At 36.8% G+C, this 21,754-nt stretch overlaps 1 protein-coding gene and 1 long non-coding RNA gene across 5 annotated transcripts in view; one reads left to right on the top strand and one right to left on the bottom strand.

Annotated features, from left to right (window-relative positions):
* MIB1 (mindbomb E3 ubiquitin protein ligase 1) overlaps nt 1-21,754 on the top strand; it is an 84,593-nt gene that overhangs the window by 29,649 nt on the left and 33,190 nt on the right. For 3 of the 4 annotated variants that reach the window (XM_017831866.1, XM_017831857.1, XM_017831849.1), the window contains exons 7-13: nt 821-1,004; nt 1,313-1,457; nt 2,911-3,044; nt 4,070-4,177; nt 7,839-8,036; nt 8,516-8,578; nt 9,998-10,149. In XM_017831866.1, the coding sequence (XP_017687355.1) occupies nt 821-1,004; nt 1,313-1,457; nt 2,911-3,044; nt 4,070-4,177; nt 7,839-8,036; nt 8,516-8,578; nt 9,998-10,149 (984 nt within the window). The remainder of the gene's footprint in view (nt 1-820; nt 1,005-1,312; nt 1,458-2,910; nt 3,045-4,069; nt 4,178-7,838; nt 8,037-8,515; nt 8,579-9,997; nt 10,150-21,754) is intronic. The other variant, XM_017831876.1, reaches the window with a different exon arrangement.
* LOC108505650 lies at nt 17,696-21,647 on the bottom strand. Its single transcript, XR_001877576.1, has 3 exons — nt 20,971-21,647; nt 20,678-20,871; nt 17,696-19,361 (listed from the first exon to the last, which is right to left on the bottom strand). It is a non-coding gene; the product is annotated as an uncharacterized LOC108505650 (long non-coding RNA).

Raw genomic sequence — 21,754 nt, 5'->3', positions numbered from 1 at the left:
AGTTGATATGTCCACATGATTTTGTATTGTCTCAAATTATCTTTAAAAAGCAGCTGGTGAATGGAATATCATTTCAGTTCTATGTGGAGATTGACCTGTTCAGTTTGTCTAGAAAGGATTAACAGTGCGTTATTCATTCAGGATTTCCCTCAAGATATTGTTTGTTAATATTGCAAACTAATGCAAAACAATGCTGTTTTCCCATCTAAAGGGAAGCAAGTGGCTTTTCTTCTGGCAGTCGTGGCAGCAGAGCCAGTGAAAGGAGCCACTCTGTATTGTGGTCTCCTCCCTGACTTAACAGCTAAATGCCTCTAAATCACTAAAATTTATAGTAAAAATTAGGATAGTTTGATTGAAAATTGAGGTGTATCTAGGATATCCATTTAGCTGAAGAGTATTTTTATGATTGAATGTTGCAGCTTTTGCCCTGGGGGGGAGGGGCCAAAATTCCATGTTCTTCCCATGTTGTTTCCTGACAGTCCAGTCCTTTGCAAGACAGCTTGGATCTTCTGCTTTTCAACCAGAGTCTTCTCTTCTCCCTGGAAAAACAAACAAACTGTATAGCTACTTGCTTGCCTTTAGGCAGGATATTTCTTAATTACCTTTACAAATGTACATCTCTGAAGATTACCCTCAAAATATTCAATTAATGACCTACAGACAAGTTCATGGACAAAAAATGGTTAACAACAAATATGCCATAGTATCCAAATGCAGAAAGTTTGTAGGCATACAAGCAGAAACTTGTCCAACAGATAACTTTTAAGCATATATTTCACTTTATGTGTTTAAGTTCTACTTTAAACGATTCGTTGTTTAGGTGGACATTTAATCCAGCTGTCCTCACCAAGGCCAATGTTGTCCGAAGTGGAGATGCTGCTCAAGGTGCAGAAGGAGGCACCTCTCAATTTCAAGTGGGCGACCTTGTTAAAGTATGTTATGACTTAGAGCGAATCAAGCTTCTTCAGAGAGGCCATGGAGAGTGGGCTGAAGCAATGCTTCCAGTAAGTAGTTGTGTGTTTAGATTCATAGAATGGTTAAAGCTTGTATGGTATTTCTAGTTATGATTGGTAATAATACATGGAGGCTGTGGAAGTCTGTGATTTTCTTCTAAGTTAGAGAAAGTGTATTTCATCAAAGGCAGTGTAAAACTTGCTCAGATGTAGCGATCTGCTCAATCTGATGACCTTAGCTGAAGGTATTAGCAACTGCACTATTAAACAGTGGACTTCATGAAATTTATATAAAACGTTCAGATTTCTAACAATTTTACTTTTAGCATTATTTGCATTTGATGTTTTCTTTAATGTAGACCTTAGGTAAAGTTGGTCGAGTCCAGCAGATCTATTCAGACAGTGACTTAAAGGTAGAGGTTTGTGGGACATCTTGGACCTATAATCCAGCAGCTGTCTCAAAGGTGGCATCAGCAGGATCTGCTATAAGTAATGCATCAGGTGGTAAGTTTGAAGAATAAACAGAAATTGTATGTATGTCAAATAACTGTGTTTAATTAAAAATCTATTAATAAGTACTAGTCCATAGTTTGTATGCAAGGTTAATAATAGACTTGGAGTTGAGCTAATTGAAGTTGTACTTCAGAAAGATACAAAAAAAGTTTGCAGTCAATATGGAGATGTTTGTTGTTTTTCTGATTAAGTACTTCTGTGTGGTCACAGTGCGGGTGTGTCTTTGAAGGTTTGCTCTAAGGACTTAAAAATTTAAATGGTTGGAAGGGAGATTAGACTTAAATAGGGACCAAGGCATGAAGAGGGTATTACTGACAGTAGCAAGCAGACTCCTTGTTTAATAGGGGGTGTGAGATGGCAAGCGTAGGTGAGGAATCAGTTACAGGTGGTTACTCAGAATATTTTTTCTTTGAAATTTCTATCTTAAAATCTAGTCAGACATCCTTTGACTAATTATAGTGGTATTTTTTTGGGTCTGTGTAGTCTCATTCAGTTTTGTTGAACATGCTCTCATTCATCTAATAAAAAGGCAGAGAGACTGTCCAATGTGTTTTATGTTCTGTTGGCTGTCTCACAGATCAATTAAACCAGAGTTTTTCCTTTTTTTGGTCATAGCTGGTTGTTTTTTCCTTTTCAAATATTTGCTTTAATGCCAAGAAACCTTTCTACATAGTTTTCTAGATTTTTTTTCTAGGGAGGCATAGATACAGTGAGTTTTCTGCAATAAAGACCAAGTCACAGTGGCCATAAAACTAGCTAGAAGAGTAATACAGCTTAGTGTTTCAAATCACAGAGGACAGGATATACCTGAAGATAGAAAATATGTTATAGCAATACGTAAATTCATGTTTTACTTCATCCATTCTGTATTTTGTGGGAGACAAGCTATTTGTAGTTCAATCAGCTTTGATTTGAAATGTCTGATGTGAAAGGCTCAGCTATCTAAAGAGTATAATGGTCCAGTTCTTAGTTAGAACTCTGTGATATTTTACAGCTGCCATTTTATGGTCCCCTGGTGGCCTAGTGGTTAGGATGCAGCACTCTCACTGCTGCGGCCCGGGTTCGAATCCCCGGTCAGGGAAAAAGACCCCCGGGCAGATGGAGCTCGTCAGCCCTGTAAGGCAATCCATCTAAGAGAAGGTCACTCTAAACAAACCTACGTTCTGAGACCCTCACTGCCACTGGCCCCGGCAGATGAACCTCAGGATTAAAGGGTGGGCTCAGTTCAGCGCACGCTGTGTCTCACCTAAAAAATCCACTGCACAGGCTCGAAGGGTTAATGACCTTTCCCAAATCTTCGCTCCCGAAGACTGGCCATACTTTATGGTAGTTTGTGTATTACTATGTACGTGTTGTTAGAAACATGACAAATGTGACTGGGTTTTTTTTTGTTCTTGTGGGATTATAATTGTAATCTTAGTTGTCCTTTGTTTAACAATTACAGAGAGATTGTCCCAGCTATTGAAAAAATTATTTGAAACTCAAGAATCTGGAGATCTTAATGAAGAATTGGTTAAAGCTGCTGCCAATGGAGATGTTGCTAAAGTGGAAGACTTGCTAAAGAGACCAGATGTAGATGTGAGTGGTCTGTTTTGGGAGTACCTCTTTTGGGGACCTGTGATACTAAGAGAAGTGAAGCTGTTCTGAATACTCCTTGCCAGTCAGTAGTGTGTCTGCTTAGAAGTAGTACAGTTAGTTCCAGTGTCTCTTTTCCCGATTGTTGACCTATGAAATGTGTGTGGGCTGTGTGAACATAGAGCTGTACATACTTTTTTGCTAGACAAACTTTGTGTTGTTTTGTCTGCCATGAATTAAAATACCTTTCAACCTCTGTCTGCCAGAGTTGGCTCAGAGAACCACTCACTCACCATTAGTGAGGGATCTTCAAATTCTTTTGTTTCAAGGGGGTTAGAAAGAAAGAGGGTAGATTTGGGGGGATTTTTTTTTTTATGCTGCTGTTGTGAGTTTTCATCATGTTTTATTAACTCACAAGGTAGATCATCTGATCTGTTCTCTGTGAGATTCCTTTTACCAACTTGTCTAATCACCCAGTGTTGAAGAGTCTAAAAGAAAATGCTTAATAATTACAGGACTTGATTCGGGGAATTCAGATTTTAAAGTCACAATCAGGTATTTTTCTCACTACAGCAGTAGTAATTCTTGCAGATAAGAGACTTCTTCAGTTCTGAGGACTGATTTGTAAAGATTATGCAAAACACGGTATTTTGTTCTGACTGATTCCTGTTTTCATAAATTAGACAATGAAGTTAAATGTACTGTGGAGCAGAGGACTGGTATAAATCTGAGACCTGTTCTCAAAAATCTTTGGGCCTTTACAGTAGCCCAAAGATGAAAGTTTTTAATCCGAGTATCATTAATGTCTTAATGTTTTAAATAAATCTGTTTTTTCTTCTTTCCTTCAATCTAAAAATGAAATAGAGAAGACCTCGGAGATCATCTGTATGTGCTAGAAAGGCAGCTAAAGATTGTTCATTTGATTCTATGATATGTATGCTGTTGCTTTAAGTTTTGTACTGCTAAACAGTCTTGTGAGTATTTGTGTGTATCTTACAACTTACCTCCAAGTACTGATACACTTCCAGGTGAACGGGCAGTGTGCTGGACACACAGCTATGCAAGCTGCTAGTCAGAACGGCCATGTCGACATTCTGAAGTTGCTTCTGAAACAGAACGTGGATGTAGAGGCAGAGGTAACCTAAATACTTCAAAATATACTTTGCGTGTCCTTAAACTTTACACTTGGTTACATACATAGCAATTCTAGTGGACTTGCCTTCTTTTTAAGTGTCGGTGAGAGTGAAACCCTGATTTTATTACTGTGATCGTGTTCCCAAATTAGACTCCTACTAACAGTATTGTGAAGGGTTGGTATCTAATTCTTTAGCATTGCAGGAAAAAGCTGTTGTCAGATGCTGCATCTTTAGATGCTTGCTGTGCTTCTTATATACAGTGTCCAGTTAGAAGAACGCTTTGAGTTCTTAACTAAGGCAAGTTTAAGCAGAAAGTAATAGCAGTATCTTTGAGTACAAACTGACAACTCTGCTTCCAGGTTTTCAGCACCTTTTCTTTTTAACTTCACTGAAAATTGAAGGGTTTCTCTTGTTTAGGTGTTTTAGAATTATTGTTCATGTGAATTATCTATCGGCCTACTGCGATATTTGCATTTTGAATTGATTTTGACTAACTTATTTACATGTTGAAACATCACTGACATTGTAACCATTTCTCATTTTGTGAAGCACAAGAAGGATCTGTCAAATTTGATTTTCTAAGACTAAAAATTGAAGCCTAACAGAATGCTAAGAAACTAATTGTATGCCCAGTTATTGTTTGCATAACAGAAAAATAACTTTGCATGCTTGGGCATTTGGCATTATATTGTATTTGATATACAGAAGTTATAAAATGTAAAAACATAAATGAAGCAATGATGTAATTCTTGGAACTAAAATTATTTTTATATTCACAGATACACCATTTCTTTATAAAGATTTTTCTGCTAAGTTCTAAAGATGGCTTAGATTCAATGCAGTACATACTTACTGTGGTCTGATTTTTGTGAATTAGCTTTATTTTAGATAGAAGTAGTGTTTTCTCTGCAGTACATAGCATATACTATTAAAATTAGACTAAACTGCTTTTCATCTGTACTATGGTATTCAAAGTTGCCATGTTAATCAAATGCTTTCTTCTTGGTATAAGGAAGGGTTAGAAGCATTAGGGAGGTAGGTAGAAGCACTGCTTAAACAGTTTCAAGACAATATACCTGGTAATCTGCTAGCACTGGAATTGTGAAGAGTTCATGTTTGCTTCAGAAGCACCATAACACTACCATTAAAAAAAATTGCCAGGGATTTTATTTGAATTTTCAAGCCTTTTTCATGTAACTTTGTGTTGCTTAAGTGAAGATGGTATTCTCACTTAATTATATAACTGCTCTAGATATTATAATATTAATAATTTACATAACTATTAATCTAATAATATTATATTTTTCAGGCATTAAAATATCAGCTGTTTATAAATTGTCATGCAAAGACTCAGCAGAGCTGTTGCATTAAGGAGAGAGCAATAATTTAGCCTGTTTACTTCACTGGTGCGGTCTGTGGCGTGAAAGCAATGGATAAAAATCCTTACTTTCCTTGCTTTATAGCTGAGTTGGATATATTTACACTTATAGTCATTACTGCAGTGTATTTATGTTCATGATTACGTTTTCTGGGGGTGCCCTCATGTTGTTGTCTCCTCAGTGTTTGTGTCTCTGAGGGCTTAATGTAGAATACAAGTGGCCTCTGTTTAGTCAGAAAACAGTTTGTTACTGACAGCTCAAAAAGCTTGATGTAGATAGTGCATAATAAAAATTTATAGCCTTCTAGTCTGCAGAAATTAATAGATATCAGATATTATATTGACAGTACCGACAACATTATATTGTTGGCATGTATAGAAATACAGTGTTTTTAATATTTTGATTTATATCTAAATATAAGTCTTAGGAGAGATGATTAACTAGTTAGTAGCTTTTTCTGGGTGTATTAATGCTACTGTGTAGTAACTACACAGTGGGATTTAGCTCCTTAGACTATTTGTAGCTCCTTAGACTATTTGTAGCTCCTTAGACTATTTGTTTTGATGCTGAGCTAAAAAAAAAGCCTGCACAGTTTTGGACCTCTGCTCATTAAAGTAGGAATTCTGTACATTATGATTTAATAATGTAAGGGTTTGTATCTCAAAATTGGAATATGTTAAAACTAAAATATTCAATAATTATATGGGGTTTCATCAGTAAATATCTCTGTGTACTTTGCAGACTGCAAATATGAAAAGACAACTTACCATGTACCTGTGAAACCAAGTGCTCTGTAAATACAAATGTTGTAGCAGTAAATACAAATGTTGTAGCAGTTTAGCATTACTGTCACATTCTTGATAAAGTTCACCTCATCTTGATCCTTATAACCAGATGAAAAATCCAGAGAAGTTCCCATTTCTAATCCTTTCCCCTTCCAAATGGGCAAACTTTGGCTTCTTTTGACTGTTTGTTCATGTTAGATGAGCCTGAGAAGGAATCTTGCTATCTGAGAAGACAATTTGGTGGCATGAGTTGATTTGGAAGACATAAAAGTATCTTTTCAAAAGCTGTTGAAACTGCTACTTATTGCCCTGACCATCTTGAAAACCATATCCATGTTTTCAAAAAGATAAATTTGATAATTATGTGATGTCCTCTTCCACCATTTTAAATTCTGTAACTGGTCTCATTCGTAACTTGTAATTGTGCAAATACAGTTTATGCTAAGAGCTATTAATTTTTGCACTGATGTAAAATATATTAGAAATGTGTTATACATAATAAAAAGTACTTTTGAAAGATATTGTTGAAGAAGCAAATTGATAAGAGAACCTAAGCTTACTCAAGAGAGCTAGTGAGTCCTTGACCAGCTATGATTTTATCTTACAATTTTCAGTGTTTCTCTGTTTTCAAAATTAAAGTCTACAAATGCATAATATTAAACTGTGCACAAATAATCAGTTGGAAACTAGCTTATGGAAGTTACTTCATTGAAAGCTGTTATATAGCTTTGATTTTTACTTTTAGCTTTTGTGTACCATCATTAATGCTGAAATCACTTGATTAATATTCTAAAATGTTTAATGTTGTACAGTCAACTTTTATGAATGTTAAAATAACTCAAACTGAGAAATATATGACTTTCATACCTTAATCCTCAGTTTGGATGAAACTGAAACAAACTGAATTAGAGTTTCAATTATCATCGTAGAATCAGAGATTCTATTTAATTTCAGTGTCAATTACAAATTTTCTTTGGAAAAGCTGGAAGTGAAAACTAAGACACATACAATAAACCCTAATAAATATTAACTTAATTGTATGAACAAGGCAATTCTCATGTCTTACCCCATGATTTGGAATCTGTAACAGTTCCTGGGTTACAGGAAGGACTACCCCGAGTGTAATACTGTTTGGGGGTTGGATTTTGTTTGTGGATTTTTTGGGTGGTTTTGATTTGGGTTTTTTTGGACAGTGGTTGTTTTGTAATAGAAACCCAAATGAATCAGTTTGAGTTTGATGAACACATCACACAAAGATTCAGGGCAATTGTTGTATATAGTGTAGAATATTATATGTCGTAGAATGTGTATGTGTATATACAAACAGATTCTTTATCCTCTATTGTGGTTTGAGCAGTTATTTTAATTACATATTTTGATGGTGGCATGGTTGTCTAATTTTTAAATAAATATGTGCAATTGTTCAGTTTAAATTCACCTTCTTATTTAAATGCAAAGGAAATCTGAAATATACACACCTGAATGTTTCTACTTCAGGACAAAGATGGAGACAGGGCCGTCCACCATGCAGCCTTTGGTGATGAGGGTGCTGTGATTGAGGTGTTGCACCGAGGCAGTGCTGATCTGAATGCTCGCAACAAGCGCAGGCAGACTCCGCTCCATATTGCTGTCAACAAAGGTCATCTGCAAGTTGTGAAGACTTTACTGGACTTCGGCTGCCATCCCAGTCTCCAGGTAAAGTAAATTTTAATGTAGGTTCACTTTGCAGCTGCTGAATTTTATGATTCGCTCCATGTAGGTGATAGAAAAATTATGGAAAGTGGAGTTGAAAGGAACAGAGCTTGTAAAGTTGTCTGTTTCAACCTCCACCCCAAGGTGAGATCAGCTGTTATTAGATGTTTCTTTTCTTGATAGTTAGATTGGCACCTGATGTATTCTAGCCAGTTGATGTTAATTGGTATTTTCACATTGTAATTGTTAACTTTCCCTCCAGATTAATTCCTCCTATATCAAAACCCAAAGCTACTTGCTCTTTCTGCAAGCTACAGTTTAGCAGGTTGATGATATGGTGGAATGTTTCATTAAAAGAAACCTTTTATTTTTTTCCCCAAATTGACCTATGATTAATAACTATTTAGCCAGATTCTTTTAAATGTTTAGCTTTTTATCTAGAAAGCCCTCATGCATAGGATCTCAAGTACCATATTTCACAGGTAGTTTCATCTATAATGAATGTGGTGGAAGCTGAAACAGAAGTGCAATGTCCTGTTAAGAAGGTAGAGTGGAAATGTGCTATCAAATAAGCAGGTATCCATGCTCTGCATGAGCTGAATGCAACTGCATCCTCTGCATTAGTAAAACTAATGAGAATGGGTAAGTTTGAAGAGGTTTGCATCAGAAAAAAAAAGGTCTAATGGCCTGGGCAAATACAGATATGCAATAATAACACATTACCTCCTTGTTTTGCCATGTCCACAATCAGAGATTTTTTTTTTGAAGCTGTATATGCACATAAAAGAAGATGAGCAAAAACCTTCTCGAAATTAGTGAATATAGTGATTGCTTATTTATCTGTTTTCACCTGACTCTTTAAGTGCTGTCTTGATCTTGGTGAAGTTGAGCTTTATGTCCATCCAGTCTCTATTTAGTATTTATTGAACAGTAAATATAATAAAGAATCTGATGTGCTGAGGCCAGTAAAGGGTGACTGCATATCACTTAATGATGTATGGGTAGTCAGAGTGGATTTTCCTGGCTTTAAATTATAGAATTTTATTTGAATTGAAAAATTCAGTAGAATGGTGCTATGGTGCTCCATCTGGAAAATATAATGGTCACTGATAAGACTGGACTTTCAGGTTCTACGTGTGTGCTGAGGAACTGTGATGTGCAAGTGTGAGTAGGTGATTGATTTGGTTGATGAGAGCACAGGGAATTCAGACTGAGGCATGACTGGAATTTAAATGGCCAGCATTCTACTACTCCAGTTAATTCACTGTGTAAATATTAGTCTGTTAACAGTAAATTCAGAAAATATGATCAATTAAACCAAATAAAACCTACAAAGCTACATAACTAAGTTTTGGCAAACTGGTTCATGCTGGTTCAAGTATTTCCATATTCTGGCACTTTTTCTTTGGCAGTTTTCGATTCTTACTGTAAAGATTTGTTTTCGTACTAGTGTATTGCTAAAATGTTCAGTTTCTGCGTTAGTCAGTTTGCAGCTGACTCAGTGTTGGTGACAAAAGGCTTCCTGACTTATATGGTGTGAGAATTTTACTGGAAGCATAAATGTAGAGATTTTGCCTTTATAGCTGCAAATAAGCTTAAATGGATGTGTCTTCTCACTGTTAGTCTAGGGCATAAGTTGTAATATGGGCATCAACTCCATCTGGATGTTAGGCATAGAGAAGTCAATATCTACACCAGTGTGTTTGGTACTGTCGGATGGAAAGCGTAGTTCTGGCCATAGTGTAACTGTAGAATTCTGGAGCCCAAGGCAGGGTTACGCACTGAAGCATTTCCAAAACTGGAGCAAGACAAGAAGTAGCTTGCTCTGAACTCTGCAGTGTAACAACATTTTCAGGTCTTGAAGAGCTGTTTTGTGTTTGTGTAGTCTGTTTTCCTAGTGATATTAGCATTTTTTTTTCATGTGGATGCATGCAAAAATTGATGTAAATTATTGCTGGTTTTAGGATTCTGAAGGTGACACTCCACTTCATGATGCAATAAGTAAAAAGCGTGATGACATCCTGGCTGTACTGTTAGAAGCTGGAGCAGATGTTACTATCACCAACAACAATGGGTTTAATGCTCTTCACCATGCTGCCCTAAGAGGAAACCCTAGGTAAAGATTTCTTTTTAAGATAATTCTTTATCATTTTTAAAAGGAAACCAAGTGCACATGAAGGTAGAACTGTGGTATTCTTTCAAACAATCTTTACATCTATGTAGTTGTATTTCTTAAATGTTAAATGCACTTAGCTGTGCATCTTTCTAATACTTGGACGCTGTTACTAGAATGAAGCTACTAGTCTGCTCAGTTTAATGCTGTATTCAGGTAACTCCAAATTCCTGGGGAATTTCCTGTCATGGCTGTAAAATTCGGCCAATAAAAGTTTTGATAAGTTATGAAGTAAGATCTTAAAGATGGAATCTTGAGATAAGATTTATAAAAATTTTTCCCTTCTTGAATATTGGAATTGGCAAAGGGATTTGAGTTTTCTAGGAATACTTATTTGTGAGTAATTATTAAGCATACCACACAGTTACAAAGTGATCTGAGGATTGTTGCATTAAATTGTACTCGACAGATAAGAAACAGTTAATTATATTTTCTTAGAAGTATGTATAGAAGGAAGTTCCTATTTTAGCTTTTATATAGCGACTCAACTGAAAAAGTTCGTTTTAAGGCATAGTTTGTTTTATGCTAGCAGCATACTATATGTCTACATTCAATCTTCAGTTAGGGTAGCTTTAAAAAACTATTGCATAGGTAGAACTTAATGGAATAGCTGTGTTGCTGGTTTGTCATAGCTTTATACTTTTTTTTTTTCCTAGTGAATTTTCCTATACCAACCGCTTCTTGCTAGTAAGCTAAGATTCCATTGTTAGGCGAGTCTGGGACTTAACAACCACTTCATTGAAATGCTAAATAACCTCGGCACACCAGCTAAATCACATAAGGGAAACTCCATCCCCCCTTGTATCCACTGTTGGGGGGAAGGGAGAGATCAGGTTTTTTTCCTCTGAGGGTGGGACTTTGACTTTTGCTCGGACTCGGGGAGCGGTGTGGGGAGGAAGAGCTCTGGGTTCATTTTTTTCGGACGGGTCATTGGCTTCTTCGAGCCCCGAGAGAGGTCCCGGTTTCACCTCTGCCCGCTGCCTGGACGCCTCCTGGTTGCTGCTGAAGACCAAAGGAATTCTCGTTCGTCTCCTGGTCTCCCTGCTTTTTTTCACTGGACGGACTGGCACCTCCGTCCCTTGCCAGCTGCCGCCTCCACAGCCCCGGGCCCGGCGTGGACTGCCTGGGGCCTGGCGCTGGCTGCGGAGGGTCTTCCAACCACCCCCACTCTGGGATACAGCAGGATAGTCCTTGTGGGGGGTGCTCTCCTTGGGGTCTCAGCCCCGCTGCTGCGACTGAGATCCGCCTTTAGCCGTGCGGGCCCGTCTGGCGGTCGGCAAAGCGCTCCCTGGGTTTGCCCCCCCCACCTGCCCCTCCCGGAGGCGCAGCAGCGCCCCCTGGTGGCCGTGAGGGAGGCACCGCAGCCCCGCCTCCCGGGGCGCCCCCTGCTGGGGGTGTTATAACTGCGCCGAGGGACCAAGAGCGGCAATATATATATATATATATATATATTTAGTAAAGAGCTGTCATTTTCTTTTCCACACCTTTTCGACCGGAGCCTCTTAATTTCAAAGTTAGAATTACTCAGAAGGAGGACTTTGGGTTTTCTTTCTCCTGTCCTTTCCTCCTTAGCAAACATTTCTGTCTCAGTAAACTGAGACGTGGTTGGTTATTACATTGTGGATAAACAGTATTTTTCAAAGCTGTCATTCTAGCAAGACTTCAATAATAATTTGTCATACGGTGATGGAGGATTCAGTATAGTTTACACAAAAAGTAATGTGTGTTTACTTGTTTACTACTAAATTCTAGTTTTCAGTCGAGTGAAGTTGGACAAATAAAGTTGTAAATTAGTATAAATTGCACCCATATTAGTGTATGGGATTAAAATCTGAGTTAATCTCTTAGAACATTGCTATCAAGGCTGATAGTTAAGAAGTAAATGTTAATATTTATATATGCATATGGAACGGAATTGCACTTCCCAAAGTAGAAGTAGCGGTTGGAAGTGTCGATAGGACCAAGAAATGTGTTTACCACTTTCTACAGTACTCATAAAGGGTCTTCAGGAGAACATGTCAAGGATCAGGTGAAGAGAGCTTACTTTTGGCATTCAAAAGACAATTCTTTCAAGTCTGACTTGGTAACTTCTTCACTTAATGTGAATTCTTCTTATTTACGTAACAGCAAGAGCACTGTTTCTTGTCTCAGCTACCTAGGTGGGGTATTTTTTATTACTTTTTTTTGTGCAGTGCTTTTCTTCAGCTCTTGTGGTAGTTGGTTTGTGTGACCACGATCCAACACGAGGTGCAGGGAAATTGTATGGGAAAAAAATGTTCTTCATAGGTGTGAAGGTTTTTCTGTGAGTGAGTGTTTTAGGAGTTGCCAACTGCTACTTTGACAGAGGGATCCAAGTTGTAGTTCACACTGCGTCAGTTTGATGGTTGATAGAATGTGAGGCATAGTGCAGTTTTCCCCAGAATCTTCTCTCCTTTACAGAAGTTTTTATTGGAAGTATAGGAAAATATTTCCAGTATTAGTGATTTGTACCATGTGTGAGTTCCCCCTACACATAGGGTTTCAATTGATATTTAATATTCTTTTTTGGTTGCAGTTCCATCTGAGCATTTCTGAAGCATGCAGAAAGAGAATGTTGTACACATTGTACGCAATGTACTACATCACAGAAGCAGTAGTTTCATGTAAAATATGTAATGCTCACAATGTCAGACATCAGCCTGGGAAGAAATGTCTGAAAATTAAACCAAAATAAATGTAGTTTGATTTCTCTCCCGCAGCCAAAAATCATTGTAAGAGTTTAATTCATTTAGGAGTGGAGTTTTATATTCTTCAAGAGTTTAGTGACACTTATTAGTTTCATTGTTGATTCTGTAGTTCTACCACTCGCCTGTTTCTGAATGAAACCGAAGGTTTTATATTTGCCTCTGTTTTCCTAATCTGATACAGAACAATGGCTTTTACTCATCTGTTAAATGTACTAAGCACAGGCTGTTTAAAACACTGTTAAAAATAACCCCCTGAACTTCAGCTTGTAGCTGCTATGGATCACAAACAGTACATAATAAATTCTGCTTGAAGCCTTACTTAAGGACCTATTTTTCCTAATATAAGTTTTCCTGCTCCACCTAAACTGGAGTTTTTGTGGCTCCCGGATGTGGTGCTTTATATGGATACAGTGCACTAAATTCCCCATATATTCAAATATATGAAGATATTATGTTATTGTCTATGTTATTTTATAAAAGTTAAACATATGTTCATATATGTATATAAATGTGTATACATTTGTGTGCATATCTATAATTCTAAAACTTAAAAACTTGCTATATATGCAAGTATCGATAAAGTCCACATCCATCTTCCTTGCTAATGATAATAAAATAAATGCATGTTTTAAGTGCATGGATACCCCAATTAAGTGAAATAGATTTCTGTAGTATTTTTTACAGTTTATGTCAAATAGGTACTTGGAACCAATTTAATTTTTAGTGCAAAACCTCTTTTTGCCTGAATTCTGACATTTATGAACAGTAGGAATATAGATGTCCAAGAAGAAAAACAACCACAAATTATGCTGAGAAGAGTATTCCAGTGTTTTTCATTTTTCATATCAAAACAAATATATTCTATTTTAAACATTTGAATATTGGATAAATATTATAAGAAAGATAGCAATTTATGTCAAATAGGTTAGATTTTACTCAGCACTTAATCTTCCAGGACAGTGCGACAGTGTTTTCCATAAGTCAAGGTATAGTGTATTTTGGAGAGCATCCTATTCTTGCTAGAATATTTTTCCTTTTCTTATTTTGTTTCTTTTTGTACCTTGTGAATTGGTACAGAAGCATAACTTCTGTTTTTCATGCTACTGTATAGTGTTGAAATGTAGAATAAATGTTACTTCGTGCTGTAGGTAGCTTTAAACTTGTGCATGAGATAGAGCTGAAAAGAAATTTTAAATGGAGTGTGGGGAAGTTAAATTTTCATTTAATACATGGTTTCTTGTTCGTGATTTTTGACTGAGTCAGTCATATTAAAAGTGCATTTATTTTGGATTTTTTTTCACAGTACTGTGAACCCCAAAACTTGACAGATTTTGCCTCTTCAGTGTTAATGACATTTTTTTCAGACAGAAAAAAGGAGAATAAAATTTGAAAATACTGTAGAGATTGGATATTTTTACCATGTTATCTCTTGCTTATGTTTGATCTGTTCGCATACCTGTGACTTCAGATTTTTGAGCTGAAGACATGACTGTGAAGTGTGGGCGTATTTTATATCCGTTGTCCCAGTTAGTTTGATTTGCATTGTATCTTGTGAAGAGAGCTTTATTCACTCTGCAGCTAGGATCTTAAATAGAGGCTGCTCTTAGCTGACCTGACTTCAACATGTGTACAGTCAGTTCTCAGAGCAATAAGTTCTGCTGGACTTTAAATTAAAAAATTAAAATGCTGGGGTAAGGTGCAGATCTCATGTATTGCCCTCCAATAGCAAGGAATATGTCATCTTTATGTTCATAAACCGACGAGTAGGAGACTGTGGTTTAAAATAGAATTGTAAGTTTTCCCCGTGGTCTTCTTACTATTTAGGAGATCCTTACTTGTTTTTAGATTTGCAGATGGTTTGAAGGGGTTGGCAGTGCAATTTCTAACTGTAGCGATTTAACTGAGAGGGAGGGGGGGTTTCTCACCTCTGCTTAGTGTTAATGAGTGTCTCCAGGACTCGCATGCTGTGTTGTCATGGAGGTCCTCAAAGAGACAAGTTGTGAGGTAACGAGAGTTGTACAATTATTTCCTAAACCAGTCAAAATGTTTTTTTGCTTTTGTATTTGCAGTTCTGACAGTAAGTGTGTAGGTTAAACTTATTTGAAGCTGAGTGCAAAAAGCGTGTTTCTAAAACCTCTTACTAAAGTATTATGTCAGAAAATGCTTTGAAAGAATACTTTTGTTCAAGTTGGTTTGGAGAAAGAATATAACCTCCATGAGCAGACCTATAATTAGATGGCAGATTAGCCTGTAGCTGTTGAGGTCAGTGACAAATTTATTATCTTTAAATAGTAAATAATATGCCCGACATGTACAAGATGGCAAATACAGTTTCTACCCTGCAGAGTTTCCTCCCTCATGCAGTTAAAAAAAGGGGGGGAGTGGAAGGAAAAGAGGGGTGCCCATAAAATAGATCTTCCCTATCAGTACTGTTCATGATGGTTTCATTTTGCTGGGCTTTTTGTTTGGTTTTTTTTTGATCAGTTTTGCTGCAAAGGGCACCAGAGGAAAAATTCAAGAGACAATAAATAGTTGGAAAATGTGTTTATTTCACTGCTTACCTATCTTCTTTATAAATGTTTTAAGAGATGAATTTTCACTGAATGTAAACATAAAAAACAGCTATTTATTTACAAATACAGACTTGAAATCTTAGAATACAGAATTTGCTACACTCCTTGTTACCTTCTGTCTTCAGGCTGTCTAGAATAGTTGAACTGAACTGCAGAGAGGACTACATAATTATTCTGAGCAGGCTTTGCGTCCAGTTTTAAAAATATAAGAAATCCTGTAGTGATCAATGCATAGCTACAGCTGGTTGAAGGGGACCAAATCCATTGAAGAGGTGATTTGGTTCCATTTTACCAGCTTTAGCAAAGCATTGGAGTGCAGGGAGCTTATAATTCAGTAACACGTTTTTAAGCACATGAACAGTTCACAAAGAACATGTGGCTTTCTTCTGTGTTACACAATTTGTTGTCAATGCAAATTTTTAACTCTTTCACTGATTTGGAGATGGCAAAATGAAAAGCTGTATACCAGAAAGACCTGTATAGATTTGTTCCGTCTTGAGTATTTCCTTGAGGATCTTTGGATGAGTCTCAAATGAAAATTACAGTTTTAACTTTTTCCTATCTGCAATAATGAAATTTTAGATTAGATTAGAAACTGAAGTCTTAAAATTTCTAATCATGTAGAGCTCCCTTACTTCTTTATGTTAAACTGCACTGGGGAAGAAGGTTTCAGTTTTCCCCCCACACTCCCCCCCATTCATTTTTTGGCAGGTTCCCTTTTGCAGCTGCTTTTATGCTGTAGTTGGTTAGCACAAGTATAAATGTCAAGTGCTTTCAATTCCATTGCTATATCTCTGGTTAGTATTAACTTTTTAGGAATGATTATATAATACAGTAGGATAAATTTATTTTTTTTTTGCTCTGATAGTATATGTAAAAAAGTTCAGTGCCAGAAAAATACAGCTTTTAAAGAACCGTCTGAAGTTTCATCTGATTCCTTCTAAATTAAGGTCCTTAATATGTTTGTGAGTGCTCGCATAGCTATTTTTTTTCCCCCCATCATATATTGAATTCTTTCTGAGCTTTGACTACAATGGAAAGTAGGGGACAACCTTAGTTCAAACCATTCGCTAGTAATGAGTATGTCAAGGGTAGTCTACATCTGTTTGTTGCATAGTCTGATGCTGGTGAGAAGATTTATGTAAATATATTCCCAACACCGTGTATCCTAATAGAAACATAGCAGGTGTGTCACTTGGACTTCAGCATCAAGATGGCTATAAAATGAGTTTCTATTTTTACCAGTTATAGAGGAACTGTTTTACAGATACAGCTGCTCAAGTGCACTTTTGGATGGCAATACAGTTTCATGTACTGGCCATATCGGGACAAAAAACGGCTGTGGAAAAAAAGCCGTGTAGCATTTGATAATGTCAGCATCTGTTATCCCTGTCAGTCACACAGTTGAAATGTTTGAGTTACAACTGTGTCAGCAGATGCCCAAAGTTCAACGTGTGCTCAGTTAAAATTGAACAGCTGATCTAAGTGATGGATGTGACATTTTGGAGTGACTGGATATGTATTCTTAGAGATATGCTAACATGAACTAGCAGGAAGCAATGTCAACATATAATTTTAACTTCTGTATCGATCTGAACTGTCATTTTGTTACAGCATAGCAGTGCAATGTTATACAAGAAAGAACACGGTATGACAAATAATTACCAAAACCCTTTCAAAATAAATTTAAGCTGTTAAAAAAATTGGTCTCATTATATAGTGGAAGCCAAATCAATCGGTGCTGAGCACACAAACTCTTTAGGAAAAGAACTAAACGCTTAGCAATTAACCCCTCAATGAACCTTTTAGTAATACCAAATTGCTTCTGTGATCGTAATCAAGTTCAGTAGCATTCCTCTATTCAGGAAAACTGCTGCAATTTGATTTGTTTCACACTAAAAACCAGGTTTTAATTTAGATGTTAAGATACTGTAGCTTTCATGTCAAAATATCTGCTTGTAAGAGAAATAGCTTTAAAACACATTGATATTTTTCTTTCTTAAGCAGATGAGATAGTGGTTCAGATTAGATAATGTTTCTTCTTGTATTATATGTAGTTTCAGGTGTTAAAAATATCAGGCTATATATATTACTAGCTATTTGAGAATTATGTGAGTATTTAAAAATAATATCCCCATCTAAAAATCATACATTGCCTTTGTTTATTTTTCTTGTTTGTTTGTTTTTTTCCCTTCCAAACATTTAAGTAAGCAGAGGAGTACAGTTAGAATCTTTAATCTGGGCCAAATGTGCCTACGTATGATGGACATATCCTTTTTAATAACTGCTTTTAGAAGGTTGCTGTCATGAATAGGAATGGCTGGATTGATGAACAGGGAGTTCTTTCCTCGTGTTTTTCCCTTGTTCCTGAATTTGATGTCGAGTGTCTTTAATTAGGGATTATATGCACCAGTATATTTTAATTAATACCACTTTTAGAACTTGAAACAGTTGCAGAACTATTTCTCATGTAGTTCTTAAAATTTTCTGGATGTTATGAAGTCATATTTTCATGGCCAATTTTCTAAAATTTGAATTTAAAATAAATACAGCTTATTTGAAAATAATGTTTAAGAAAACTTACCTTTGAGGTTGTAGTTGTCATTTGTGTTTTCATTTAGGAATCTGTCAATAGCTTTAATCCGCTGACTAGCAACTGTGGCCTAGAAATCTCTGTATTGTCACTTTGTGCTAAACCTGACACTGCACTTTGTATCGAAGAGCTCACTGAGCATAATAAGTGCTGATTTGGAGAAAATTCTAACTTAAGTCTTATTAAATTGCAGAAGTTATTATACTCAATTATTTTGGCAATTATTTTCTCTAAATCACAGCTATAATTTCTCAGCTGCTAATACTTGTCTCAGTTGCAACCTGTGGATTAAATATTCTATGGTAGATGCAAATTTAAGTACTACCATCTGAGATACACAGAACAGGCTGTGATTACTAGAACAGTGGCTTGTTTTTGATGAGATAGATTTTGAGAATCAGTCTTTTAAGTTTACTTTAGGATCTATTAAGTGAGGAGTACTGGTAATGATAAATTTTGCAGCTATGCTGCAATCTTAATTGGTGCATTTCAGGATGACGTTTCCAGCCTTGTTTTGAATTCTGTTTGCAACTAATATTCTGCTTATCAGCTGTTAACAATTCTTCCTAGCCATTTTTATAGTCACTTAATTTAATGGTTTGTGATTTGTTACTAACAAGTATGAGTTATTTTGGCAATACCAGCTGACCCTTAGCAGGCCAATTTGTCACATGAATGTCATTCAAACAAGAGGGAAACCTGTTTCTTCCAGCAGCTGTTTAGTTTCCTCTTACTGGTCGTTCCTTGCCTGCCAAAAATACATACTTCTTTACATTCCATAGCATTGTATGTTCATATGGGTACATAAAGAAGTATGTGCTCTGAGCAGGTACACATAGAGTTGCTCGACTGCCTGTCTGATGAAGCTGAAAAATATTTTGCTGAATTCTCTTGCTGTCATTAGGTAAAACTCATGCTGACAATTCTTTGGAAGAATGACGTTATGATTAACTGATGATAGAAAATAAACTTACTATGCTAACTGAACTTTGCAATGCGATTTACCTGCACAGTGTCTTATAGCTGGTTACAGTTCATTGTTTTGGGATGACACTGATGTTAGAAGTGCCTTTCCATATTTTTTCAGTCTCTTGCTGTTTGTTCTAAGTGATCGTGTTTAAGTGGAGAGGAGTTGAATGGCTGGTAGCTTTGCAACGTCTTTTCTTGGAATTTTTAGTTGTAGTCCAGTGTAAAAAGCTTCCACTTCCTCCCAGGTCTTCTAGCAGATTTTCATGCTGGTGTACAGTTTGCATCTTCAGTGTCCTGAAGGGAAGCATAGACTTGTCTAAAATGGCAGTTGTAAACTTATTTTCTTACCCCAAATCCCACTTCCATGCTTTTTGTATCCTATCCGGTATTCTGCAAACTCTTTGTAGGTTTGTACTTAGTTACACTGTATTTCAAAGTGGTTTAAAAAAAAACAAAAGAAAACTAACAAAGACCAAACACAAAAGCACATGTCACCATTGATCCTGCTTATCATAAAGATGATGACATTGAATTAAGAAAACAACCTCTAACTGCTGTGACAGGATTTGGATTGTTAGGCCAAAGGTCACATGTGAAAGCTAATACCTATTCAACACTTCTGCAAGCATCTTTTCTCATTTTTTAAAACTGGCACTCACCTGCTTCAGTCAAAGTCTTGTCCACACTCGAAATATTTATGACAACTAAAAAAATTAACCCTGAACAAACAAACCAAAAGAAACAAACTCCCAAGTTTCGTAAGATTCTGTGCGACTTGTTTCGGAATGGTAGTTAAATATTTGATGTACAGTATGGCTTTGACTTCTAAGGGACTGTCTGATATAGCTTATAGTTGCTTAATTTGTATTTCAGGAGTTGATTGGGGTTACAGTAAAGAGTAAGCTTTGTCTTTACAGCATTAGAAGGTAAACTTGAAATAAGCTTAAGAATTAGTTACTGTAATAGTCATAAGGAAAGCTGAGAGCAGAGGAAGTAAGAATTTCTGCAGCTCATGACAAAAACCTAGTGCAGCTGATAGAGAGCAAATCAGAGTGTAGCAGTAGCTAGCCCAGTACTACAAGGAGAATCAGCAATGCAGCATTAGAATCACAGCAGTCACATTCTAGTTTTTAAGTAGGTTGTTTTCATGTACATCTGAGATAAAGCACCTTGAAAATTTTGCTTAGACCTATTTGAGAACTCATCGTTGCTCTACCACACTGTTTATTAGGTTTTCTTTTTAAAGTTGGTAATTTTTTTAGTTGTGCATAGGAAGATAATAATATATTTCACTGAAATGAACAACCAGTTAATGGCATTGCAATTTATTAGTTTATTTTCTTTAAAATGAATTCTACCTACCAAGCAAGTTGGGGTCTGTTTCTTTTTTTTCTTTTTTGCTATGAAATTTGGACTAACGTTTTCTTTCAACCTGCTCTTTACACTACAAATGCTTGGTACTTTAACACACTCAAAATTAAGCTGTTCCCAGAGTAGAGGGATTAATATAACAATAAAAAAAACATTCTAGTAAATAAGATACACATGCAGAAAGTCATAGGCATCCTTTAAACGTGCAGAATAATGCAGGTCTCCTGATGTTCTGTTACCTGTAAGCTTAGTATCATGCAGCATTTGCAGTTGGAAGAGAGGTAATGACCTAGAGACACATCAGCAGCAGCCATCTCATCCTGAGTGCTCTCTCACTCTATTCGCTGAATCAGCTCTTCGTTACATGGGAGGGGGAGGCAAGGGGGGGCGAATGTCGGTGCATACAGTACCTCACCACCTTAAATAGATAAAACTTAAAAGGAAAAAAAAAGCATGAAGATGGGTGCCTAACTGGCACCTTCTGCCCTTCTTTGAATGCTAAAATATGGATGATGTTGTATAGAAATTATACCTTATGTCTGCTGGACTGAGAGTTAAGACTCCAAGGATAGATGCTAGGAAGCCAAGGGAAGGTGAACTTAGCCCACTGTCAGATGATAATAATCACAGCCAAAAAGAAAAATAAAAACTCAACAAAAGACCAAAACCAAGCCCCCAAAAGTTGGAGTTGCTTCCAAAAAAAAATAAAAAAAAGGCACCAAAAAAATAGCGATCGTCTCCCCCCTCCCCCGGCAAATATTGGTTTCTTCTAGTTCCTTAGATATTGCACTGCATCTTTTCTTGCTTGAGGTTATGTTTCCAGGCTTAACTGTAGGCAGGTCTGTGGTGAAGCTACTTTCCATCTTCAGAGGTCAAGTCTGCTAGCGAGGTCAGGGCTCCCGCAGACACACTACAGAAGACACTAACCGTATTTCCCACTTAGAGGGCACGAGCAAAACTGTTACGGCTTTATAGGCAGCTAAGCATTTGAAACATGCACTCCCAGGCAAACAGGCTCTCTTGTGCCTCTCTCTTCCCTGACCATATTTAGTCAACCATTGCAAAAAATAGTCTCTCAGCTGTCGATTGTCGATCCGGCAGCGAAGGGAGCCTCTATCCAGCTCTCTGCCTATTGATTGTGCAGCCTGCACTTCCACCGCCGCTTGGCCATTTGTCCCCAGGTTTTTTTAGCACTGCCAAATAAAGCTCTCTCTCGTGTTTCCAGTTAGATTTCCCAGGTTTTCACTGAGCTTGCGCTGCTACTAGTAAACCCTGATGAGGCTGTCACTATACTTAGAAACAGGGGTGGGGGGGAG

The sequence above is a fragment of the Lepidothrix coronata genome, unplaced genomic scaffold (assembly GCF_001604755.1).
Source record: "Lepidothrix coronata isolate B3197 unplaced genomic scaffold, Lepidothrix_coronata-1.0 Scaffold6, whole genome shotgun sequence".
NCBI lineage: Eukaryota > Metazoa > Chordata > Aves > Passeriformes > Pipridae > Lepidothrix > Lepidothrix coronata.
Note: the sequence above shows the minus strand (reverse complement) of the source record. Positions and strands in the feature narration are given on the sequence as shown.